Here is a 27,101-nt window from a genome sequence, read left to right as displayed (position 1 = left end):
AGTTGACCAGGGCTTGTGACTGAAGCCATGCTGTTTGGGGAATTCATCTTCCATAATCAGAACTGTTTGACTCTCAGATGTTCAACATCAAAATGGCCTATGAAGAATACTTTGTTACATGATGAACTGTGTTGAGTGTGTAGACTTTGTTTAATCTGGCCTTAGATAAGAAGTTAGAAACAGGGATGTTGGAAGTTATATTCTTCTATGTATCTATTAGGTAAGAGAGCTAGTGTGCTTGTTCCTTCTTTTCTTCCTGGGAACATGACTCAACTACATTTCCACACTCACTCGCAGTCAGTTTGAGGCCATGTGACCGAGTTCTGGCTAATGGAACATGGGCAGAAGTGTCAAATCCCACTCCAGGCCTGGACCATTAAATGTTTCCCACAACTGACCCTGTACACTCTCTTTCTGTTCTGTTGAGACTTGGGAGGCCATGTATGGAAATGGCCTGAGTCTCTGGTGGCTTAAGACAGAAAAAGCCCTGGTGTCTGAACCTGCATGGAACAGAGGCTCCAGGTCCTTCCTCTAACCCAACCAGTCCCAACCCAACAGTGGACTACTACGTCAGAAGTAACTCTTTTCAAAATTAAGCCACTAAGGTAGGGAGTGGGGGTTGATTGTTTTAACAGCTAGCATTACTTACTCTAATAATTTTACGTGTATTAACTATGCGTTTTTGTAAGTATGTTAGAATCTACTATTTAAATTTAGCCCTTGTTATGTTGCTATATTTACACAATATTATATTCCATTTAAAGGTGCAAACCTTGGTGGTAATACATACCTACCTTCCATTGTGCTTTAGGAAAAGTCACATAGAGAATATCAGTTAGAATTAAATTCAGCTGCATGTGAAGAAAGTCTCAATAACCAGACCTTAAACAAGCTAAACATGATTTGTCTCCTAGAGAAACAAAGTTGAGAAGTAAGGAGTCCTGGGATGATACGTTACTGTAGGAAGTCATTAAATTCTAAAGCTTCTTCCATCTCCCTTCTCCAGCCTCCATGTAGTGGGGCTCTCATTCTTGTGGTCCATTATATCAGCCCGAAGTCCAGCCATAACATCCATTTTCCAGCCAGTAGAAAGGGACAAAGAAGAAAGAAAGGAGTCTAAAGACATAATAACTATTTTTATAGGGGGCTTCTTATAAACTGCCCCAAAACACTTCCACTTTTATTTCATTGTCCCAGACTTATCACATGGATATATCCAGCTGTACAGGAAGCTGGGAAATGTAGTTTTTATTTCAAGCTGCCATGTGCTTAGAAAAGATTGAGAGTTTTATTACTAAAGAAGAAAGGAAGAGCAGCTACTGACGTAGACCTCCAGAAGCCTTTACCACATTTAACACAGACTTCTTACTGTGAAGGAAGAATTGACTTATACAAAAGCAATTTTAGACATACATCTGTGTATGTAGGCAGACATTTTTATTTTTATTTAAAAATGAGTATAATTCATATAGATTATCATTTCTACCCTAGTCTCAATCTATCAGAATTCCTCTGGAGTCAGTGAGTTAACTGTTCTCCAGCGTTTTTGGACGTAAACCTAACTGCGTTGGACATTACATTTGTGCACTAGGAGGCATAGAAATCAGTCATATGCACGTATGGGTATAAACAACAGGGTCTGCAATTGTTTCAGTTTAAGCAGGGCTAGTGCTGTGACCATGGTACTGACTTAGGGACAGGTCCTCTGTATTCTGAGTCTGTTGACTCCTGTATGTGTGTTTGAGGAAACAGCAAAAACTTGCTATCTCCCATTTCTATAATACCCACTACTGTATTGAATCATGGAGAAATTTTGGTAGAACAAATAAATGCAAAATAGATAACTCTTTTTAAATTAGATATGCAGCAGACAATCGTCATTATCGTGTTTCTTTTCTGTGTACTCTATTTTACAGGTCTAAACCACATATATCCCTTTCTCCCCTATTTTCTATGACATCAGTAACAACGTTCCCCCATGTAATACTGTATATTTGGGGTTTTCCCCCTTTTTTCTTTTTTTAATTTTGTGGGGAGGTTGTTAGGTTTTTATTTATTTATTTAGATGAGGTACTGGGGATTGAACCCAGGACCTTGTGCATGCTAGGCACATGCTCTACCACTGAGCTATACCCTTCCCCCTGTATATTTGGTTTTAAATGTGTATCTACTTTCCCTCATGCACCATCCATCCATGTACATTCCAACACTGTATCTGCCCGCACTAGTCCCTAATGAAACAGAGGAAAAGACGTTTCACACCAAAGATGTGGAGTTTTGTGTGCCCTTGGGCATCAGGTGCTGGGAAAGTCCAAAAAGGGGCTCCTTCCTAGGAAGCAAGGGTTAATTAATTCCCTGCCAGGTGCTGTCCAAATGCTTTACAAAGGACTCTCTTCTTGAATTCCCTGCGAACCCTGTAATGAAGGTACATGCTATTATTGGCACTCTGTTTTTACAGACGTGGAAACTAAGGGACATGTTAAAGTAACTTGGTTACAGTTCCAGAGCTAGGGGCAGCCTGACATTCAGTGCAGATGGTCATCCCTTCAAACCCATGCTTGTAACCACCCAGTCGTGCTGCCTCGGTCCTGGTCCCTCACCATATTCATGATCCCAGGGGGCCGGTCGGCCAACAAGCGCACTTGTGGGGCACAGACAGATGAGGAGCAATCCCTCTCTGGGAAAGCCTACAGTCTAATTTTAAAAATAATGTAATAATATAAAATGACATAAAGACAATATAAAGTGACAATATAAAAATTATAAAATAATTTAAAATAATATAACAATATAAAAAGACATGGATACCCTCTCCACCAGCTGAGGAATTACACGGTCCACCCCATGGCCACTAACATCCTTTTGTGGACCGTCTTGCCTTCCTGGACAGAAGCAATAGTTGCAGCAAAGCTTTGGTGAAGATTTTCCTTCAGGCACATCTTGTCTTGCCATAAATTAACCACCAACCGTTTTCATATGCCTTCCCTTATTCACTTCCCCCTCTTTTATTTGCAATCATGTTCGTGTATTCTGGGCACTGCTAGTTGGTTCAGTTAACAAGGAAGAAGAAAACTGATAAAGATATTGTTAATGGATCTCTTTTGTGCTTAAAAAGAACTCGCATCTTCCCTCCCACGTGCTGTCCTGAATTCCCCTTTTCCTCCTTCTCAAAGTTTTACTTTTTCCCAGAATGTCTGTGTGTGCCATATGACAGTGATTTTCTGTGGAAATGCTTTATTCTTCAATAAGAACCTTTACAATAGCGAACTTCTCCAACATTTATGTGTAAATTTGGGTTATTCCGAGGCAAAAAAGGAACCTTGGAATATAAATCTGCACCATTTCTCCTCCCCTTGAGTGTGAGTAGAATTTTAGACTGGTACAAAAACCAAAAAAAAATCCCCTCCTTAAAAAATCATTCTTTTTAGCATCTATCGTTTCATGCGTTTGGGTTTATAAGACAGGATCTCAGAGAGGACAGAGCATTAATCTGTTTCAAAATAGCTCACCAAGAAAGAGTACTTTTCATTCTGTTGTATACAAAAGTTGGGTAGGATTCTATATACATGCAATTTAAAAATTCCAGTGCTCTCAGGCTAACAATGGTCACGAGCAGGCTGGTTATAGTGTGCAGGGTGACTGCGTCCCCAAGCTGCAGGGCCAGACAGGAAGAAAGCAACACACCTTATCAGAGGGGTCCCCAAGAAATGATCGTGGTGGCAGTAGCTTTATTTTGCTCACTTGCAATAGCAACAACAAAATGATGCCACAGATGAAAACTGTCACGTCCCACCCACGCCATCTGTCCTATGCTATGCACCCACAGCTCCCCTCATTCTACAAATTAATCTTTCACACATTTTTTAACAAAAAAAGTGTTAATGTTATAAAAGAGAAAAAAAAAAACAAGGAAAACAGAAAGGGCTGTGTAGAAAATAAATTAAATTTAAATTTGATAGCAGTTATGACTTTTTTTATTGACTATAAGAGCAAACAGTCACATCAAATTGGTGCCACTGGCATATTATTAAAACTACAGGGCACCCTTAATGATCTCTGACAATGATCGCGTGTGTGTTTTTTTAAATATAGCATGCACATTTGTCCAATTTGGGCTCTTTTTTCCTGTTGCTTTTGTCCTCTTTCTGAGTGGATATTATTCATGAACTGAGTCTTTATTATCTGTTTGACCATCTGCATAGCATTGGCCATAGTCCCCTGTATTGTAATTTTGAGTGAAAATAAGGACTATTGGAGATTGCAATACTAAAAATAATAATAATAATATGCTTTAAGCATTCAAAAATAAAAGAACTAAAAGAAAAATATTTGTGATGAGGGGAGGCTTGAAGGCACATAGCATGGAGGTGGAAGAAAAACAGAAATCAATCGTTTAGGATCATGGACAGGATATTCACTCTGACCAAATTAACACCTACTTGCCTCAATGACAGGCATTTCAGAACATGATGCTGCTGCATGCTCGAATGTCTTTGAAAGAAAAAAGAATGGTTTTCCTCCTCGCTTCTCTCCTGTTTCGGAAGTCCACATACCTCTTAGTGGAATGGAGCCCACTTAGCTGTCAAGATTTAGAATTTGCCTATTCATGTTTACAAGGCATTAAGTTCCTGCTTTTAGTTTAGTGAAGGGAGCTTTTCTTTTACATTAAAATATTAGGGCATGTTTTTCCAATTCAAATTTATATATATGGGGAAAAACGAATTAACTGCAAACTTGTTATTCCTAAAACTTTGCCAATTTTATTTGGTTCTCTCCATTCTCCTTTATTTTTTTTCCCTTTTGAGATTTTCTTATCTCTCTTTCTGAAATTCTCTTAATCAGTGTTAGTTTACCATTTTTTTCTCTTTCCACTCATCAGATTCTCCCTGTAGCCACTGAAAGTCCATCCAAATCAGTTGATTGGAAGATGAAGATGGATTAGCAATAAAACATCTTCCTGACAAGAGTCAGTACACAAGGCTACAGTACATTTATGACAACAACATTTTGGTTTCAAGTGAAAATGTAGCAGGAAGCATATAGCTAGCTCAGTGGCAAAGTGCATGCGTAGCATGCATGAGGTCCTGGGTTCAATCCTCAGTACTGCCATTAAAATAAATAAATAAACAAATAAACAAACTTAATTATTCCCCCTCAAAAGAAAATGTATAATATCCTACTTGTTTTTTAATGTTCCTTGTTTTTTTTTCTCAAAGTCGTTGCCTGTTAAACTTGAGGAATATGCAATTACAGTGATGCTTACACACAGACACGCACAAACTGCTTGGGCTTAATACCAAAGCAAGATGAAGTCTATCGATTATCTCATTATTTAGAAAATGAATTGTTTATTTGCAGTTAGTAATGGTTTAAAATAACTTTTTAAAGAAATTTGTTTTTTCCCCTCCAAATTGGTGCGTGTATGTATATTGTGACAATCTAAATGGTATAAAAACTTCAAATTTGGAAAGCTAATCACTTTAATATCCATATTGATTTACCTAAAAATAATAAAGAATTTCTAAAATCAAGAGGGATGATCCAGTTTCAAAAATAGCTACTTGCTCATGGTGGGTAAAATTTAGGCCACATGTTTTTATTTATTTTCATATTTATTTAATTTATATGGAGAAGATAAGCTGGTCATTTAAAATGATTGAGTTAATTCTTTTCTTTTCAAGACTACTTTAGTTACAAATATTACAATAGCCCAGAAATGTTAACATTTCTATCTCATCGAATGGCATAAAATTTTAATCAACATTATAAAATGTATGTTTATATATCAATCTGATATATGTTCTGTCTATGAGACCTGAAGAAAACAAAATCATAGTTATTTTACAGACCTGTTTTAAGTCATATAGCTCCATTCCATTTTCACTAAGTTGGTGTGATAATCACTGATATTTTTACACCATATCTAAATATACATTTGATAATACGGTACAGACTTCTCTAACAAATTATATTTCAGAGGGGTGGGGGTATGGCTCAGTGGTAGAGCATATATGCTTAGCATGCAGGTCTCAGGTTCAATTCCCAGTATCGCCATAAAAAAAAGGAAAAAAACCTACAAACTGAAAACACAATACCATTAAAAAAATACAAATTATATTTCAGATCTGATTCTTAGAAAAAAAAACCAAAACAAACAAACAAAATCCTCTAAAACAGAAAAATCCAGTCTTGAGCACTCACAATTGAGAGCCAAAGTTTTCACTCTTGCAAAATGACAAGATTAAAAATCCTGAATTTAAAATCTTCTTTTAGAAATATTGTCTAATAGAAATACTTCAGAAAATATTTAGTGACACTATGCTTGCGTGAAATGATTTGGGCTAATATCACATACTTCAACCCTACTTTTATATTGCCCCTTCTCACTGTACCCTTCCCCCCGTCAAAGTATTACTTTGTATGAAACATCATCTGAAAGCTAAACATTATCTTTTAACCATGACTTACAATTGCTCTGAGGCTTCTCTGAGTCTAACTAGGAATTCTGAGTCAGAATAAAGAGCAGGGAGTTTTAGAGTTGTTTACAGGAGCAGGATTGGAGACATGAAGTACTAACATGCTTAGGTAACGTATGCTTATTCTTGGCTATTTCTGTAGCTGTTTGTAAGTGTTGCAGACTGATCATCTCAGAAGCTGTGTAAGAAGAAAGGATCTCAGATTTCTGATCGGTTCCCTCCTTAACGGCCCTGAGAGTTTGATTTTCATTTAAACAACAGTAAATATAGGCATAAGGGTTTGAGATGAATTATGTAAGCCCTTTAGCCATAACCATTACATTCTGCCACCAAACGAGCTGCTGTTCTCACTTTGTTTTATGGGCTCTGCGTAGCCTGTGTTATTGTATCTGCCAAATAAAACCCAGCAAACCATGCAAATGAAAATATAATCTTTTATCTTTCATAGTCACAGGATGCACCCATATATACGGTTTTATAGACACCTCTGCACCAGATTTACTGCTATTAGGATCCTATGGTCTTAATAGGATTCCCAGAAAGGGAAAACATCTCTTTCTTAGAGGCATTTTCAATTCTGTCCACCAATGGCGTATGTCTTTAGTTGAAGTTACACTTGAAAAGTCAGGAATAAGTTCTTTCGTTATGTTTTTAGCTTGTCTGTTGGTTCAGTTTAGGTCACGGGCTTTATCCTTACACATAAAGACCCAATAGATTGTATTTTTCCAAAGCATAGCAGATTTTAACTTGTTTAAAAACAACGGAAGCTTTTTTTTTAGTTTCTGAGTGGCCTAAATATCTGAAGAGCAATGACAATGAATCGATGACTAACTAGCCCTGCAACGCATCCATCCTAATTTGGGGCCTTGGATAAGCCACTTAGCAGTTCTGTATCAACATTCTCCTCCAAGTAATGAAAATAACAACACATTCCCTGCCTATAAGAGATGTTTTGAGGAACAGCTCATTTCTAAACGCCTCACAGATGGAATACTACTTACATATGCTAGAAAACTGCTATGATTCTACCAGGAGTAAAGTTTCTACCTCATCCACCCGGGTTGTCTATACTGGGTCAGAGTACCTCTAAGAAGTAAACGGACACTTGTCTGGTCGTCTACAGAGCAAGATATGCTTCTGGCCTTTTCCTGAGTTTGAAGGGAGCAGTTGAACATGGAAAGCACTGCTGTTCCCTCCAGTCTCTGGAAAAATACAAAGGTCTCCCTTCCTCCTTCCTTTCCCTCCCCCCTCTCCAACACTTTCTCTGCCCTTCCTCCTTCTCCGCCCATAAATCTTGAATTCTTATTATGTGCCCAGCACCATTCTAGGTGTGAAAGGTACAGTTGTTAATGTCATAGAAAAAGTTCTCATCCTCAAGGAGCTTATATATTATCAAGGAAGATGGTAAATAAAAACAGAGCTGGTATCTTAGCTCATGGGAATTCTCCTGGTTCACTTTATTGAAGTTGTTCAGTCCTCTTTCTTTCCAGTGTTATTTCATGCATCTGGTTATGATCCAGGCTACATGTTTTATGTGGAGGCTGATATGCTGAATACCAGGCCCCATGTATGTTAGATGTTTGGGGACTGTTGAATGAATTAATTTCTGATATGTGATTAGTGAGGTTAATAAATGGTTCCTATGCCTCGATGAAATGTCAGTACATCCACACAGTTTCTCTGTAAGATCAACCAAATCTATGTAATGAGTGTGCTATGAAGCTCTGACTCTCTGTTAAGAAAATCTAGTTTATATCAACAGGTTTTAACAGAAAAACCAGCCAAATTAATGACCGACCTAAACGCACATGAAGGTGGGTGCGCGTGCACACACACACACACACACACACACACACACACACACAGAGCTGCCCCGATTGTGGCAACTCAGTGTCTGGGAAGAGTTAAATGTCCAGTATATTCTAACTCTCTTTACTTTGGGGCTAGCGCTTTCAGAAAGTATGACTTAAGGACAATGAGCAAGATATGATTTGACAAATAATACTGGCATAGGTTCATCAGAGCAGAGGAGGAAGTGCCGACATCTCCGTTTTATTTACCTTTCTGCTGCCACCACCTCCATCAGCAGCATCTCCACCACCAAGGCCTCTTCCACAGACTTCCCGTTGGGATCCTTCCTTCTCTCCACCTCTCTTCAATTGTCCCTCTGTAACTGCCACCATCTTCTCACTTTCCTTTACAGCCTAGCTCTCCCCTCTATGTTACCTTTAGCCCTACCCCTCTCTTAAATTGCTCATCCCTGTCAATTGTTTCTGTCTAAAATGCTCAACTGTGCATTTTACAATGTTACAAAGACTTTGTTGTTGTTCCGCCTTAGTAAGTCTGTGTTCCTGCATCTGTCCCATATTGCAAGTGCTAAGGCATAGCTTGGCAATGTAGATGAGCTGTCAGTTTGCCTTTTTTTTTTTTTTTTGCTATGACCTTGTTAACAGCCTTAGTTTTGTAAAACAACTTCAGAGCAATGGGTTCTCAGTTAAACATGTGCCAAAACATTAAGGTACAGAGCCAGGGAACAAAGAAATCTTCAAGACACACAGAAGAAATTTGAAATCTGTTTTCTTCTGAGTTCATATGCAGGAACCGCTTTTCCTATTGTCTCCCATAAAGTCATTACTGCAGCTTCAATTTAAAATGCTTATTTTTTTTTCTTACTGAGTTTAATTTAGATACACATTTGCATTGTAAAATGGGTACTTTAAAAATAATCATTTTAGTCTTAAGCATAGATGTTAGTTCTTTGTAAGCGAAGTAACTTCCTGAGTTGCATGTTATCGCTAAGGGCGAAGTAAATTTCTGAGTGAGATTTAACCTTCTGTCTGCTCTTATTACCAGGAATAGTTTGAATTTGGTATGTATCAAGACTTTTGTGTTAAATTTATAAGAATTTCTTTATAAGAAAGGTTTTTATTGTGACAGTTTTCTATTATTATGATAGTTAGGGTTGGTATGCATTTATTAGCCATGAATGAGAAATGAAATGTTATCTTTGTCTAGTGGGTTCACAATCACATTTATGCATAATGAAGCCCTTAATATGTACCATTGGCACCTAGCACATGGTGGAAATTTTACAAGAACTGTGAGAATGCAGTTCCATATTTATCTGATGTATTGTAAGTTCTCAGCAGATAATTTTTGGATGTATCATTTTCCTTTCTGCCGGCTTAAAGTCCAAGAAGGTCCTGCTTTAGAGGATGGAGCAGGCCTAGAAGGAGGGAGAAATTTCTCCTTGTACTGGAATGCAGACAAATTTTCTCTCTTTTGGTCAGAAGCACATTTATCATACAGTAGGTGTGCAGTGTCAATGCTTACTGGTAATCTCTTGTTCTATTTACCTTTTCTAAGTTCATTTGCACCTGAATTTCTACAAGTCCCAATTAAGCCACTGATATAATTAAGAATATTAATATTTAAATATTAGAAAGTTTTATTCTTTTATTTTGAACAAAACAAACTATCTGTCTCTATGTATTTTACAGAATTTTAGAACAATCAATACTCAAAGATCTGTGCTATTTAAAACATGGGGCATGAATATCATAGGCTCATATTAAATCTTTCTTTAACAGGATCTATTCGTCTGGAAAAGTCATATGTTTGTTTCATCATATTAATTTTAATAATTAAATCGAGAAAATCCACAGATAAAATGAATGCATCTTTTAATTATCCAAATTAATATAACTTACAAAGCAGCCAAACAACTCCAACATTTGGATTTTGGAGGTACTGTGCAATTTTTAAGGGTGGTAGACTTGCCTATACAAATTTTACTTTGTTTAGGAAGGTATTTAAATCGTTTTTAACTGATTGAACTCAATCAATGGACGGCAGGCAAGGCATTCTGTGTAGCAAGGAAGACAGCCAACCTGGGGTTCGAAGGTTGCTTGGGATCGTATACCAATAGAATAATGAATGTCTTATAGAACAAAGTGGAAAAAGCACCACTGTAGGCACTTTTTTCCTTCCATGTGCACTACGGTATAATGCATTTAATGAGGGGATGGAGGGAGAGAAAGAGGAGGTGTGGACTTGGTGGTTCTTTACTTTCTTTCTAAATTCTCCAGAGTGGCCAGGCTTAGTTGAGACCAAGTCTGAACCATCAGCCCTTTGGCCGTTATGCTTTATGCTGTCTCTGGATTTATGGTGGTCATGTAAAAGCACTGAATTACAGTAAGCAACTGAAAACTGGCTACACAAGAAAAGCAGTCTGGGAAGACTGTATCTTTTGCTCCTCTCTGCCCTTAACAGACCTCAAACAGGTTTGAATTACTGGTGTAGGCTCATTCTGCTTTCAGTATAGAGGGTGGGGGCTGGGGGAGTGGTGGGCAGTTGGGGGGGGGGTGTCTATCCCCAGTGCCCTGCGTAAATCTGCTAAGGGCCTTTCCTCAAGTGTTTATGATAACATTATTTCTGTCTTCAGGGCTGAGAATCAGGATGAGTTATCTTCTATTTATGGCTTATCACAGTTCAAAAATTTAATAGATTCAAGTATTACAGAATTTATAACCCAGGAAAGTATTTGGTACATAATGTGCTTTGCAGAATTATAAATATAAGTATAAATATATTTAAAACTATGTTTTAGGAAATATGGTCCCTGCTCATTTCATCATAGTGGTATGTGTTGCAGTCATTTTTGCTTTTTTTACTATTGTCTCAGCTGTATTTCTCCCTTTAGGCCATTTCAAACTGTTCATTTCTAAAAGTGAGAAGAGAATGAGAGAGTATCTAAACAAGTTAATAAAATTTCATGTGTGCTATGACATTGAAAGTGAGTGGGCTTAATGGAAGCTTCAACGAAATTTTCATTTTAGCATATTTTTCTCTAGATTCAAAATCAGGTTAACTTCTACTCACATTTTGCTACATTTTAAAGTTCTTATATTTAAAATACTATACCTTGGAATATCTGGTCTTTTATTACTAATGCTTGCCTCCCTAATATTTTTTAAGAAAAAAACTCCAATTACACTCGAAGTTTATAAAGTCAATATTTAAAAATTAATTTCATAGATAACCTCTTCAACATGACTTATTGCACAAAGTATAATAAAGACACTGATTTTCTTTTCCCCAGAGATTTGATCTGTTGTTCACATTTAAAAATCAGACACTTATTTTAAGGAGTTGCTCATCAAATTAAATTTTATTTGGCCCTTCGATGTTTTACAGTGTTAAATTGTTATTGGTTGAAGTGCATGTGTTTGTAAAACATAAACCTTGTTCTCTTGCAAGAAATCTAACCATGAATGGTTAGATTGACTTGTATCATTTTTAATTTCAGGACTCCCAGAAAAGTATGGATTAATTGGAACTGAACAGGACTGGGATTCCCCCAGAGGGAAGCAATGGTATATTTTTCTAATAGTTTAGAGACTGTAATTTTTGCACTTCTTTTTTCCACTGTGGAAGGGAAAAAAAGATTATTGGCACTCAAACTTTGTCAGGTAGCCATGCATCTTGCTACCTTACTAAGCCTGTTGTGTAGAGGTAAAGAGACTCATTTTGAGGAGCTGACTTGAGGGGGCTCTTTAGAGTCTGGCTTATTACCTTCTACGGTTCCAATTGGTGCTCAGTAAAAATAGGCATCATTCTGTATTGTGATACCTCTGACATCGGTCTTATTTTATTTATTTACAATTTGTATGCTGATGACTTTCCAAAGATGATCAAAAGCATCATTTCTATGTAAGTTTATGATTTACTGACACACAAAAAGTCAGAGTAAAGAAATGTTTTTAATGTGAAAAAACGGGCAAAGAAAATGCAACTGCAACCAGAGACTAGGGACAAGATGGTTATAAAAATTTAATATTAAATTTAGCTCTCATATTCATATCCCATTATATTACTTAGCTTCTGTATTGTTTCAGATTTTCTATACTTACGCCATTTCTTTCCCAACTAAATTTAAACCCCAAGAAGGAGAGAAGCTGTCTCATACTTTCGTCATCTTCTGTATCAGAGTACCTTTCTTAAACACAGTAAATACTCCAGAAATGTTTTTATTGATTCGGACAATGTTTGAATATTCCATGCATTTTCATAAGTTTAGAAAATCTTTTACATAACTGAGGGACTACATACTTGTTTCTTTAAATATCTGTTTTATCTATATTTCCTGGCGACATTACTCAGCCCCCAAGATGGATCCTAGTGATGACTGTTAAATCTGAAAAACAGTGCTCATAACTTTTGATGCATCAGTGTCTCCCCCCGCACATCTCTGGGGCTGTTACTCTACCTGTAGGTGCCTTTGGTAAAAGCTTTTGTTAGAGATGTGACTTTGCTCTACATGCCACAGAGCTGAGTTTCCACATTTTTTGTGGATAATCTAACTGCTCTTTCTCATGAATTTATTATTTAATATGGTGACACTATCAATTACTTTGTCTTTTTGTCCAGAGATCTGTTACTTTCCTTATTTTTCACTTTTACTATTTTTCACGAAGGTGAGAAACAACTTCGAGAATGCAAATATTTCTTTTTCCTCTTTTTTCCTGAACTTGCTGGCAAAGCATGTTACTTCTTTTCACCTGTTTTTTAAATAGTGTATTTCCTTCACCAAGAACAGTAATGAATTTCCCTAACTTGAAACAAGGTCAGACTGAAATCGGGCCTTCTACCAACAGACTAAAAGATCTAGAATTCACCAAAAGCACAGATACAACAATATGATTCATGGAATAAAAAAAGTCTAATTGTCACAGGATGGCCTTGATCTCAGTTATCAATCACAAGGGCCCATGAAAAAGTTGAGTGAAGAGTAGAGAACATCACTATTGTTTTTAACAGGATATTCCAATAGCATTTCAGCTCCAGGAATTTTGGGCACTCCAGTTTTTATTTCGTTAGTAATTCAGTGTCTGATTTGCCCACACAATACATTCAACTTAGTTTATCCATTTGACCTGGAACAAAGTGAAAGCACATTTTGCCCAGTTGAAAAGTCTCCTGGCAAGTTGGTTAGCAACAGAATACCAGTCCCAGTTCAGTTAGCAAAGAATAAACACATTCCACTTGACTATTACTAACTAGTGTACTGATTTCCTCACTCTTTAGTTTTCTATTTTATATTCTTAAAGCGAATTTTCCCCTTGTTATTTCAACTTTTTACTTGTAATTCTTGCCTCTTCAACAAGATTTTCAGTTTCTTGAAGTAGAAGTTTCTACATATCTTCGTGGCCATGATAAACACAGTTTAATGGCAAAGAATAGGAATCGAATAAAAGTTTATTTGAAGAAAAGGAGAAGCGATTCAAACAGTCTTAACATCTCTTGGTAGTTTAACTTTGTGGCTTGAGACCACCAATTAAGAAATCAGGCTAGAGCTTCTACAAGTATCAATTTTACTGTAGTTCTCTAGAATTTGGTCACTTGAGAATGGCTACTTGTAACAGCTTAAGTACACGTGACATGAGGGTTCTGCGAGAAACACGGACGCTTCCCTGTGCCTAATGCCATGAGAATGACGCCCAGAAACTGCCGATCTGAGCCGGTGGCGTCCGCAGAGCCCAACGCGCACCTGCACCTGCAGCTGAGACAGCGCGGGACGCGGCGAGGATGTTCCTTCGTCCTACCCACTGCGCTCCGGGAGGCTAAGGCCTGGGCGTCGCCACCCACAGCAGCGGGAGCAGAGGGACTAATGCCGGACTCTGATCGCCTTGCCTCCGCGGATACCTGCGTAACTTTGAGCAGCCCAGACCCACTACGTTTAAAAGTGTATTTATGGTTGTCACGGCGCACACTGAAAAGCTTGCTCCGCACCCCTAGAGCGCGCGAGGCCTCCCAGCCGGGAAACAAGCTCCTCCCAGCGCAGCTGTCGCCGCCGCCCGCGGGCTCCTTTCACTTTCTCACGGCCAAGTCCCCCAGAGGGGCGCCGCAGCCGCCACCGCCGCTGCGCCCGCCCGACGACTCCGCCCGCACCACCGCGCTACCAGCCCCGCCCGCCCGGGCCCGCCCACCCCAACAGCTCCTGCCTGCGATTGGCACGCGCGAGCGGCTGCTCCGGTTCGCCTCTCGCATTGGCTGGGCCCTCTTGTCAGTCGGACCATTGCCCGCCGCTGCCTCCGCCCCCCTGAGAAGCCGCTCTCCTATTGGAGGAGACTGCGTGCTGGGGGCGGGCGGGGAGCCCGGTCCGGCGGCTTTCGGTCAATCGCAGCAGCCCAGCGCCGGGAGGGAGGGAGGCAGGGGGGGGAACATCTGGCCGGCGCCGCCGCGTGCGTGCGTGGTGCGTCCCCCGCCCCTCCCCCCCGGCCACCCCCCTCCCCCCCCCGCCCCCCGGCCCGGGCTCCGCGCTCGCTCCTTGCTCGCTCGCTCCCTCGCTGTGTCTGGCAGGCTGCGGCCGCCGCTGGGCTGCTGCCATGGGGAGCCGTTGAGAGTGGGGCCTCTTCGCTCCGCCGCGCTCCTCTGGCTGCCAGCGGGGGTGGGCGGGCGGGAGGGAGGGGGCAGGGGGAGCGGGCGACGGTGCCGGGTTTGGGGGGCGGGGGGGCCGGGAGGGAGGGAGGGGGGCCCGCGGAGGAGGAAGCCCACCAAGTCCGGCGGCGGCAGCGGCGGCGGCCGGGAGGCGGAGGACGCGGCGGTGGCGGCGGCGGGGACGCGGTGACTTAGGGCCGCTCCGTGTGAGTCCCGGCGCCGGCCCCCGGCCCCGACCCGGCGCCCCCTCCGCGCCCGGGCCCTGGCGAGCGGGACGCGGGCTGTGCGGCCCCGGCCGGCGGGGCAGTACGGGCGGGCGGGCGGCCGGGCCCCGCGAGTGGAGTTAGTTTGTGCGGGTGGAGCTGGGGGCGGCGGGGGGCGCCGCAGCGGCGGGGGCCGGGCCGCCGCAGCTGCGGGTCGGGCGGGGTGCGGCCGGTGCAGCTGCGGCGCGGGGCGCGCTCCGGCCGGTGCAGCTGCGGCGGCGCCTCACGGGGCGGGGGGCGCGGGGCGGGGGCTTGGGAGCGGTGCAGCTGCAAGGCGCCGGGACGGCCGCGGCTCCGGGGACCCGTGCAGCTGCGGCGGCACCCGGGGGGAGGCCCCTCCCCGGCCGGGGCAGTTGCCGGGGGCTCGCGCAGTGGCGGCAGGGAAGCGGTGGCAGCCACCCTCCCCCGGCTTCTTACGACTTTTCTTTTGTTGTTGCCGTGACCCGGGTCTGTTTTCTCGTCTGTTGTTTAAGGTGTTTTCCTGCTGCACCGGCTCTACGCCCTCCACCTCCTTCCCTGTGGTTTAACCTTCCTCTTTCCCCTGTGTCTTTTGCACAGCCAACTACGTAAAGATTTGCATTTCTTACCCCCTCCCGGCTCCGCACCCCCGCCCCCACCTCCTTGAAAAACAAAACCTAACCTCACAAAACCTCTCCGGACCCGCGGCTACGAGGCGCAGAGGGGTTGATTTGTGGAGTGGGAGTCGCTGGCCCATTGCGGTGCTCGGGACTCATTAAACTGTCACTCGCCCCCCACCCCACTGGGTAAATGGGGTGATTAATGTCTGATATATTGGAATGGGGCGAGGGCATTTGTGCAGAATAGGCGGTGTGACTGAGAAGGAATTTTATTTCCAAAGAGTGCCTCCTGAAATAGGCATTCATAATTATGCCATTTATCGCGAAGTTAGAGAAAGTTGGGTTTGTGATTTTGGGAAGGCAAGAAGCAGAGGATAGAAACCTTGGTCTTTGTTACTCTTTCTTGGACTCTTTGCCATGGTTTTCTAATGAGAACGGAGTGGTTATCACCAGGACTGCAATACTTGCGCCTCAGGCCCCAGTACCTTTTCTGCTCCTCACCCTCCCTAGAGTCTGTGGAGACGCCTTTGACATTCACAGATGTCGCAGCCCCTTGCAGGGCATTGGTTAGGCCAGCCCAGGTTACGTTACAATTTCATCAGCCATTCGAAGAAAACCCCCAATCTCGCTAAAAAAGTTCCCCAACTTACTAGCCCTGGCTACCCCCTCCCCTTGCCCCTTTCTCCCTGAAAGGTTTTCTTGTGATCATGAACATTACAGAGTGACCCAAGAAAAAGATTGTTATGGGACACAGATCAAGGGGAAGACAAAGTTCTGCTCTTTCTGAGCAGAAAGTCAGATCAGATAGACAGATAGGCAGATACAGCTTTCATTTTAAGTGGCAGTAGCAGGTTGTGTCAGTTTATTAATTTGTCTCATTGAACTGAAGTACTTTCCAGGATTTCAGAAAGTGCAGTTTCGGCTTGTTGATACTGAGAGTTGAAATTTGCATCAACTGGCAGTATGAGAAATTTTACTGAGAAGGTAGTTGTAGATAAGTAGTTATGTAAGAGTGAAATCATAAGGGAACCAGGTTGAAGTAGTAGTTCTGAATAGTTTTCCAACATTCTGAGACACGTATGCCATTATCTCAGCAGAAAAGAAAAAATGAAAGTGCCGTAAAAATGTTAAAATGGGACTGGAGATGTCAAATGGGTGGGTTTAAAAATATCCGTATACGGCCTTTGAAACTAAACGTTGGAGTTGAATAAAAGTGAATCTGGATTTCCTGACTAGCACCGTGGCTTGAGTGTGCTGTCAGTATGTAAGCCAGTCCACCAACTTAAGACAGAAGTGTTGCTATTCCATAAATACAGTAGAACTCCATATGCTGAGTTTTTCAATTTCTTCTGTTAGAAAGTTTGGGGAAAAAAAGGAGACTTTGAAGTATTTTGTTTATACTAACAGAAGAGAAAAGTTCTCCTAAGAAAAAGCTGGTGGCAGGAGTGTAGAGGAGTAGCATATGGCATTAAAAGGAGCACAGCTGGAGGTAGCATTTCCATCTGAACATGATGTCAGAGCAGCTGACAGCCTGCCATCCCTCAGCCTTTTATTCTAACACACAGACAGGGAGTTAGTGTGTGCGGATCTGTGGTGGAGAAGGTATCTCATTCCTCTCTAACATCATCTCCACTTTGCATCTGTCTCTCTTAGTCTGCTTTTTTTCCACCGATGTAACAGACCTGGAGCCAGCAAGACTCAGAGGAAAGGACTTAATCAGGTTTATGTGTCCTAAAGGTAGGAGTAGCAAGAGATTAGATCAAGCATATTTCTGTTTTGGTGTTTTGTTTATTGAATTTTAAAAAATCACATTACTTTTCTAACCCAGTTTAGGAATAAAATATGAAATCGAGTACTCAGCGAACATCTTATTGGAGTTGAAAGTCTTGGGCTTGTTTAGTTTTAATTTTTAGCCCTTTTGCTTGAGTGGGTAAATACCTTTAATACACAGAAATATTTCAAGTTTTGAAATGTTAAGAAAGGCTTTGAAATATTGCTTTTTGAGATCACTTTGGATTAAAATGCTTTTTTGTTGTTGTTGTTCACTGCTATTTAGATTCCTTTTGCTTTTGGTGTGGGGGGGTGGGGCGGGGGGAGAAATAGTAAACTGTTTGGAATCCAGCATCCAAACTTATATGAGAAGATTATTCTCGTTAAGAAGCTAGATTGTGTAATTAATTCCACTGTGAAACTTTATTCTTCAAAACATTCAGCAGCACTACTGAAACATACAGCTGTAGTGCTTTTGAAACCGAAGGTTTTTTAAAAAGAAAAAAAAACTTTTGTCCCCTGGAGAATAGTTTGACTAGTTTCCTAATTTCTCTTTCAAATATATATTTAAGAGATCTTTTATTTCAGCGTAACGATAATTATTTGCAGGAGTTTTTGTGTTAGCGACTAATTTAGAACTTGTAGATTTGAGCTGCCTGAATTGGCCAGACAGCTGTAATCGCACTCCTCTATTCTTAATCTCTTTATCTGGGCAGCAGCTGCCATATGGCCACAGTCAGCTGGATCAGATGTTTATAAGCTTCCTTCTTCGTCCCTCTCTGTCCTCTCAGCCTCCTAATTTGATCACGGCTACCTTGTGAGCTGCCCTCCAATCTTTATTTTTAGCCCTCTCAAGGATTAGGATTGATGTTAGCTGTGAGGCACTTAAAGTGATTGTATTGTAAATCTTGGTTTATTCTAGCTGTGGCATCTTGCAGAATGTATTGGGTTAGGATGAAAGTTTAGTGCATCTTGGGCAAAGTGTAGAAGAAGCAGGGAAGTAATTTTTAAATATTAAATTAATATGTAACCATTCCCCAAATGCACTTTTTGAGATATATGGTGTGGAATCTTGCTTCTGGCCATAGGAAAGGGGAAGTCGGGTGTTCTTTATTTTTAAGGAGTTGAATTTTGCCCCTTTGTATGTCTGCGTCTCTCCTCTGCCTCCATTTCACCCTCCTTCACCAGAAAACAAGGGCAACAATGCATATTTGAAAGAATAGAAGCTAGTTGGAAAACAAAATATATCAAGTTATGTTGAAACAAAGTATTTTCTGTTGACTGAGGTAAGGCAGAGTCAAAAAAAATTAGTTTCTCTTTTTCTAGCAAGGCTTTTTTTTTTTTGCGGGGGGGATGTCGAACTTGTAAAGCTTTTGAGTTTCATTTGAACGTAATATGCCTTTATTTAAGTTTGCATTAATTTTAATATGGAACTCATTTTGCTTTGCACCAGATCAAAGTTTAGGTGAGAATTTTCAGAGTTAAATAAAGCCCTTCTGGTTCCTAATAGCCTAGATGTACAGATTTTACAAAGAAATATAACCATTTTTTTCTCAATTCATTAAAAAATCTTTTTGGATTTGTTCATAGTAAAGATGATCTTTTCCATCTGTTGATGTAGTTCCTTCTGATCTCGTACATGTGTGCTCTACCTGCAAATCTTAAGGCATTAACATCTGTTTTTATACACAGGGCTTTTGTTGTTGTAACACTCTGACTTTAAAAGTAAGTTGTTTGCTAATTTCTGGACTAATTATGTGATTTCATTTTTTTTCTTGATTCAGCCAAATGTGTGTGTTTAAATTGTGCTTCCTAAGTGCAGTCAAGTATCAAAATAAAATAAAAAAAGGATGATTGAACAAGTTTTCTGAACCTTCCAGAATGTGTTTGGGACTTTTCTTTGTTCATTATATGTGTCGTTCCCTTTGAAATTAAAGCTATTTTGTAGGTTTTGTAGGACATAATTTGATGAGTAGAGTTAATTAAATTTCCTCTGAAAGAGACCTAAATTCGTCTTCTCAGTAAGAGACTGTACTGAAATTAAGGCTTTAAAAACTTGACTAAAGTTAAAGGAAGGTGGAGATGCATCACAGACTGTTTGGCTGGGGTAAGAAGTTTCAAAAGTGTGCATTTTTCTTCTTGCATTTAGGTTTTCTGTGTGTGATTTGGTAGTGCTTGGGTCATAAGCCTGATTAAAATTCAGGGACGTGTACCTCAACAGCCCAAGCTAATTTTTGTTTTTTTTTTTTTCTTAAATGGGGACTAGAGCATTGAAAAGTTGTTCCTGACCAGGCTCTCATGAGAAATTTCTCTCATTCCAGGTTATGAAGACAGTATGGAGTTTCCAGACCATAGTAGACATTTGCTGCAGTGTCTGAGCGAGCAGAGACATCAGGGTTTTCTTTGTGACTGCACTGTTCTGGTGGGAGATGCCCAGTTCCGAGCGCACCGAGCTGTACTGGCTTCATGCAGCATGTATTTCCACCTCTTTTACAAGGACCAGCTGGACAAAAGAGACATTGTTCATCTGAACAGCGACATTGTTACAGCCCCAGCCTTCGCTCTCCTGCTTGAATTCATGTATGAAGGGAAACTCCAGTTCAAAGACTTGCCCATTGAAGACGTGCTAGCAGCTGCCAGTTATCTCCACATGTATGACATTGTCAAAGTCTGCAAAAAGAAGCTGAAAGAGAAAGCCACCACGGAGGCAGACAGCACCAAAAAGGAAGAAGATGCTTCAAGTTGTTCGGACAAAGTCGAGAGTCTCTCCGATGGCAGCAGCCACATGGCAGGCGATTTGCCCAGTGATGAAGATGAAGGGGAAGATGAAAAATTGAACATCCTGCCCAGCAAAAGGGACTTGGCGGCCGAGCCTGGGAACATGTGGATGCGATTGCCCTCGGACTCAGCAGGCATCCCCCAGGCTGGCGGAGAGGCAGAGCCACACGCTACAGCAGCTGGAAAAACAGTAGCCAGCCCCTGCAGCTCAACAGAGTCTTTGTCCCAGAGGTCTGTCACCTCCGTGAGGGATTCAGCAGATGTTGACTGTGTGCTGGACCTGTCTGTCAAGTCCAGCCTTTCAGGAGTTGAAAATCTGAACAGCTCTTATTTCTCTTCACAGGACGTGCTGAGAAGCAACCTGGTGCAGGTGAAGGTGGAGAAAGAGGCTTCCTGTGATGAGAGTGATGTTGGCACTAATGACTATGACATGGAACATAGCACTGTGAAAGAGAGTGTGAGCACTAATAACAGGGTACAGTATGAGCCGGCCCATCTGGCTCCTCTGAGGGAGGACTCGGTCTTGAGGGAGCTGGAGCGGGAGGACAAAGCCAGCGACGATGAGATGATGACCCCCGAGAGCGAGCGGGTCCCGGTGGAGGGCGGCATGGAGAGCAGCCTGCTGCCCTACGTCTCCAACATCCTGAGCCCGGCCGGCCAGATCTTCATGTGCCCCCTGTGCAACAAGGTCTTCCCCAGCCCGCACATCCTGCAGATCCACCTGAGCACACACTTCCGCGAGCAGGACGGCCTGCGCAGCAAGCCGGCCGCCGACGTCAACGTGCCCACCTGCTCGCTGTGCGGGAAGACGTTCTCCTGCATGTACACCCTCAAGCGCCACGAGAGGACTCACTCGGGCGAGAAGCCCTACACGTGCACGCAGTGCGGCAAGAGCTTCCAGTACTCGCACAACCTGAGCCGCCACGCCGTGGTGCACACGCGCGAGAAGCCGCACGCCTGCAAGTGGTGCGAGCGCAGGTTCACGCAGTCCGGGGACCTGTACCGGCACATCCGCAAGTTCCACTGTGAGTTGGTGAACTCCTTGTCGGTCAAAAGCGAGGCGCTGAGCCTGCCCGCTGTCAGAGACTGGACCTTAGAAGATAGCTCTCAAGAACTCTGGAAATAATTTATATATATATATATATATATATATATAAATAATATATATATACCTATATATAAATAGATCTCTATATAGTTGTGGTACGGTCTAAAAGCAGTCTTGTTTCCTGGAACTGAAAGGTTGGGATATTAACTTGTTTTTTGCACTTTAGAATAGCATGAGAATCTCACTAATTTAGCATTCGGATAAAAGAAACTTTAGAGCAAGTCAGAGAATAGAGAGGTGTTTTTCTTTCGAGGGGGTAGGGGAAGTAAGCCAGTAAGAACCTTTGAAACAAATGGTCCTATCACAAAATGCTCTCATAGGGCTTAATTTTGTCAGCACTGCGATGTCTTTTGAGCTCTCTCTTTTTTTTCCACTTTTTTTTTTTTTTTTTTTTTTTTTTTTTTAAGTAGAAACTCCCTCCAGTTTTATGAGCCTCTTTATATGTCTCAAATTGCATGAATCTTTTCTGGCTGTTGGAAACCTGAATGCTTTTAGACCCAAATGGAAAATTTCTGAAATGCTGGATTATCTATTTTTAAACAAGCAGTTGACTTAAAACTTTCTGTGGCAACTTCTGGTTTTCTGACGGTTCCCAATGAGAGAAATTCTGAAAGTACACTGGGATCACTGGGACGCTGTCTTTGTGAAGGTTTGCTTGGGATGAAAAAGGATATTGCAGCTTCAGCAGTGTTGAACTGTGTGTTGAAAAATGTGAATTACTGTTATTGTATACTGTAACTGATTACATGGGCTGGGGGGGTGTCAAAGGACTTGACAGGTTGTGTTGATGCTCTTAGTTGAGTCTTGAAAAGTAAATATTAACGCTACAGAAATGCATGAGTTTCAATATATTTTTTGTCTTTGTTTGCATTGTATAACTTTAACGAGTGAGTTTAAAATTATTTAATTTCCTTAGAAAAATAACACCATTTGGAAAAAAACCCTGGTGTTATGAAGAACGTTAATGCACTGTTTTTATTTTTATTTTATATAATTTAAATTGACTTTCCCACTGTCTTTAAGTTGAAACTGTTAAGCTGAATAAAAACTTAAGCTGCAAATTGATAACTTCGCTATATAACAAGGAAAATATAAATGTTTACAAACGGCTTAAAGATTTGCATGTGCAGTGTGCATTTATAACAAAACTCCTAATTGCACAAAACCCAGGCCAGCTCAAACTTTAGGTGTACACACTTACCCAGTTGAGCGTTTTTAGAGTAACTACTGCACAAATTGACAATAGGTCATTCTCTTTTTTTTTTTTGCTCCTCTTTTCTTTTTCTCCTCTTCTTCCTTTCCCTCCCTCCCTCCCTCCCTTCCCCTCCCCACCCCCATCCCCCCTCCCTCAACTCATGAAAAGATTCTATGGACTGAAAAAGCCCCAGGCTGAAAGGACTGGACTGCCTTGATTGACATGGGGAAGGGGGTTAGTAGACTATGTGTATCGCGGCAGCAGAGGCTGCAGCCCAACGTGTGGTTTTAATGACCAGCACACAGGGCAAAAAGCATTTTGCACAGTGTTTGTTTTCCTGTCTTGCACTTACAAATAAGGTCTATGGGAGTAGCATGGAAAACGTTTGCTGTTTTTCCCTTTTTTTTTTTTTTTTTTTGATTGCTTTTGTTTAAAATTTGATCGCCTTAACTACTGTAAACATAGCCTATTTTTGTGCTTAAGATACTGAATGGAAAACTCCATTGTGTGTTGCTGGACTGTTTTGGAAATATTTGGTCAAATGTGTGTTAATTTGGCTGTAATGGCATTTAAAGCAAACAAACAAAAAAAAAGCTGTGAAAATGGCCTTGGAGCATTATCTTTAGTTACTTGAAGAGTTTCTAGTTTTTTTAAAATACAATTTATGTTAAAATAATTTTTATTAATTTAGAGAAGACAATCAATGTCTGTGAGAAAACGGACTTTCTTTGGGATTTTCTTTTTTGTGGTCATTGTGAGTGATTGCTTTTTCCTTTTATTAGTTCCACATTCTTCCTTTGTTCTAAAACTTAGACTGACATCTAGCTTTGACAATCATAGTATGTTTTATTTTCCTGAGGGGGGAATAACTTATAATGCTGTTTAGTTTTGTACTATTGGTGTGTTGGTGAATTTTTAAACTGTGTGCTAACTGCAATAAATTATATGAACTGAGAATTTCTGGTGTGGTTTTTTTTTTAAATTGTGATTATGTACTACATAGATCCTAAATGTGTATCATACATGGCATCTTTATTTTTAATATCAGTTCTGTTCAGAGCTTATAGATTATTAGAGTGCCCTAAATCACTCAAATGGAAGTGTACAAACATTTTGCTTCTAGTCATTTAAGAAGATACTAAATGCACATTTAAAAAAATGTGACCCATTTACTATAGTCTGCATCAAGAACATTAAGGTAGTTCCCTAGAAATTTGTAAATCCATGAAACTTCAAGTGGGCAGCAGAGGGTTTTCATAGTTCGCCATACAACTACTAATCCATTCACCATAAGTCATTTTCATGGGTAATTTTATCCTAAGTTGATTGGTCAAATCTATTCTGTGTTCTGTCTAAATGGAAAATTGAAGGAGACCGGATGTCTTAATTTGGAAAACTGCTTGGCTAATGACTGGAATTCTAGGCAATCGAATTAGCAGGCATTCGATTGTTCAAGATTAGCTGTTATACATCCTTTTTGTTGCAAGGAGAACTCGAAAGTTCCCAGGTTTTAATTCTTAAGTTTTGACTTAAAATTGTAAGTACATGCAATCATTAGAAAAATTGTTTCCTAATTTTTGTGATCATCCCAACTTCATGCTTGACTTGGGTGTATCAGGGTGAGAACACTGCTGGCTGACCTATAGAATTGTTAGAACACTCACGTGCCGATCGGTCCTGTAGAGGAATTGTTGCGTGTGGTCCTAAGTGTGAGCAGGGCCATCTCAGACCTGAGAGAGTTTTTGTAAATCCTGAAATCTATAACTTCCAGCCTCAAAGTTACCTGTGGAAATTCAGTTTTACATGATTATTGTCAAAATTAAATACATTTTTATTAAATGACCTATAGTAAGGTTAATATTCTTTGATTCTATAGAAGTGAGATATAAGGTCTGGAGCTTGAAAATGTACCATTTGTTAAGTTCCCTGATAGCTTTGGATGGGAATCCCAAAAGATTTTATCATAAAGCACCATCAGTAATTTACAATTTGGGATCCTACATTTCTCTTTTTTTTGTTGAAACGGGATTTCTGTTACATGCAACTCACTTGGTTTTAACCAATCAAACATTATTTCACATGAAAGGGGAATGTACATTTGAGCTCCACAAAAAAAATTTCTTGGGCAGTTATAAGCAGATAAATGATGGGGTGGGGGGCAGGAATCTGTTTTCAGTTCACAGTATCTTAAAGCTTTCTGAGGATGTTGAGAGTTACAATGTAGTTCCACTGACTAACATCTAATGTTAAATGAAGAGCGTTGACTTAAACTCAACTAGATACATTTATAAAACCAGTATTTTGACATGAAATTAGGAAGAAATGATGTCTTAAAATATTCCTTGCAAAACTGGAACAGTTATACAAATCACCACATTTGGTCAGTGAAGAAATCAGTTGTTTATTCATTACATTTTAAAAAAAAGGAAATTAATTTTTCATGTAATCATGTTGGAAACCATTCAAATTGATCTCCTCTTTGACATCTGACTGATACATATTTTAAATATGTGGTTTCATTTATTCTTGAAAACATCTGTTTCTTTTAGCTAATCAATTATGCCCTACATTAATGTGGGCCCAGAATTGTGTGCAAGGTGTACCCTAGGGAATATCCAAGAAATACACAGTGTTAAGGATACTGGTTTTGGATTTCCTTTCTAGTTACTTATGCTATCAGATTAATAGGTGAATCAGGTAGTTTTTCTTTAACAGACTTGTCACGATGATCTACAAACAGGTTATTGTAAGGTTAGAAAAAAGTGAACACTATATTAAAATTATATAACAGCTCACATTAAAATGGTTGAAATATTCATTATCCAGGTAAACAAAAGTTTTGAACTGTTATCAAAGAAAGCAATTGCCTTTTAACCCAAGAAACAATATTACTTAAAAAATCTTGAATCTCCTAAGTTTTATCAATAGAACACAAAATATATAAAACTTGACTTTAAAAATTCCATTGTACCAGATATGTTTTTAAAAATCTTAAGATCTCAAAATTTCCTGGACTGTATTGACTACAGTTTATTCTTACAAAGTTTAAAAACATTCTTTGGTTTCTAATATAATGAAGGAAACTTTTCCATGCGTCTGGATAGGAAACTCAGATAATTCTAGTTTTAATTTGTAGACATTGATCTAAATTTTCATTATGATCGTTCCAATGTTTAAAATTGCTGATAAGGCACAATGAGTTGAGTAAATGTGAATTTTGAATTCCAGGACAGAGGAGCTCAATCCTTTTCTTTAAAGTCATTTGCCATTAAACTGCTAGAGATAATACCATTTTAAAATCTACAGCAATCATTTTATTTTTTAAAAAACAAATAGCTTTTTGGAGTTTTATTTTGGCTATCCTCCAAGTTTATCACACTGATAGGATTTTGTCCCTTACATTATAAAAATTTTCCACCTTTGGCTTGCAGGAAGATGGCAAAGTATCTTTGTATGTGATCCTTTGATCCAAAATGTAGAACCACTTATCTCTTGACTTCATCACTGTAATTAAACAAAAAGAAACATTTTATGTTACTAGCCTTACCCACCCCTTCTTAGATTTTCTTAATATTATAAAAGGAGAGCTAAAGCAGTCAGATCATGCTGATGACACCGGAGGTTTTTAGGAATATTAATTCATTTACAGAGACATTTTAGAAATTAAACTTTTAGTATTTTGAAAACTGATTTCTTAAAAATCTTTATTAATTAATTTTTGTAATTTATTGTGACAGCAACTGAATTCCAAATTTAAAACGTTGTAACAAGGAGGCATGAGATCATAGAAATGAAATGGTAACTTGAAAAGTTTTTCTTTGGAGCCCAATTACCTTGTAAGTATCTGTTTACACTAACTAATTTGTTGAATTAATTATCCAGATAATTCAGGTTCATAGAACAGCTTTTTCCTAAAATATTCAAGCACTTGAAAGAATTCAGATTTTTGGTTTTTTTGAGAGAAATGAATTACCCAGTTAACTTTCCTGATTCCATTCTAACATTTACTAGTTTTCTGTTAATCACGATCCCTAGATTTCTGTGAACATGGTACTTTCTTTGATTGAAGGGTAGTTTGCAAAACAATTCTTTCAAAACTGAAATTGCTCTTGAATTTTCAAGCACTTGCCCCCTTTTGCTAATTGTCTTCAGGAATGGGTTTGCCGTTGAGCTCACATTTTGCTATAGGAAGCAATTCTCTCTAGTTCGTTTGGCAGGAGAGGAGTGAAAACCCAATTTGGCTTTAAAATGTAGCACATTAGTCAGTAACAGTTTCAGTGAGGATATTTAGAGTGGCTTTGAGAGGCCGTGTGACACAGATAGAGAGTCCATTCACGGAAACGACTTATTTACAGTTTGTTATAATCTCTGTAGTTAATCATTAAATCAAGTAGTTTTTATTCAATGTCAATATGCATGCTTAGTATGACTGTATAGGAATTTTAAAAAGTCATACTGGCCTGAATTCTCAAGTTTATAAAAAGTATATTTATA

At 40.0% G+C, this 27,101-nt stretch overlaps 1 protein-coding gene across 6 annotated transcripts; it reads left to right on the top strand.

Annotated features, from left to right (window-relative positions):
* Positions 1-14,983: 14,983 nt before the first annotated feature.
* ZBTB18 (zinc finger and BTB domain containing 18) lies at positions 14,984-23,564 on the top strand. 6 transcript variants are annotated; one of them, XM_074351741.1, is made up of 3 exons: positions 14,984-15,121; positions 17,410-17,493; positions 19,848-23,564. In XM_074351741.1, the coding sequence occupies exons 2-3, from the start codon at positions 17,481-17,483 to the stop codon at positions 21,428-21,430; spliced, it is 1,596 nt and encodes a 531-aa protein (XP_074207842.1). In that variant the 5' UTR covers positions 14,984-15,121; positions 17,410-17,480; the 3' UTR covers positions 21,431-23,564. The 6 variants fall into 6 exon arrangements, with proteins under 6 accessions (XP_074207842.1, XP_074207843.1, XP_074207845.1 ...); XM_074351744.1 differs by lacking the exon at positions 14,984-15,121 and having other exon boundaries at positions 15,391-17,493; positions 19,848-21,221; positions 21,254-23,564; XM_074351743.1 differs by lacking the exon at positions 14,984-15,121 and having other exon boundaries at positions 15,391-17,493; positions 19,848-20,535; positions 20,648-20,790.
* The last annotated feature ends 3,537 nt before the right edge of the window (positions 23,565-27,101 follow it).

The sequence above is a fragment of the Camelus bactrianus genome, chromosome 23 (assembly GCF_048773025.1).
Source record: "Camelus bactrianus isolate YW-2024 breed Bactrian camel chromosome 23, ASM4877302v1, whole genome shotgun sequence".
NCBI lineage: Eukaryota > Metazoa > Chordata > Mammalia > Artiodactyla > Camelidae > Camelus > Camelus bactrianus.
The sequence above is the reverse complement of the archived record's forward strand: the minus strand, read 5'-3'. Positions and strand labels throughout refer to the sequence as shown.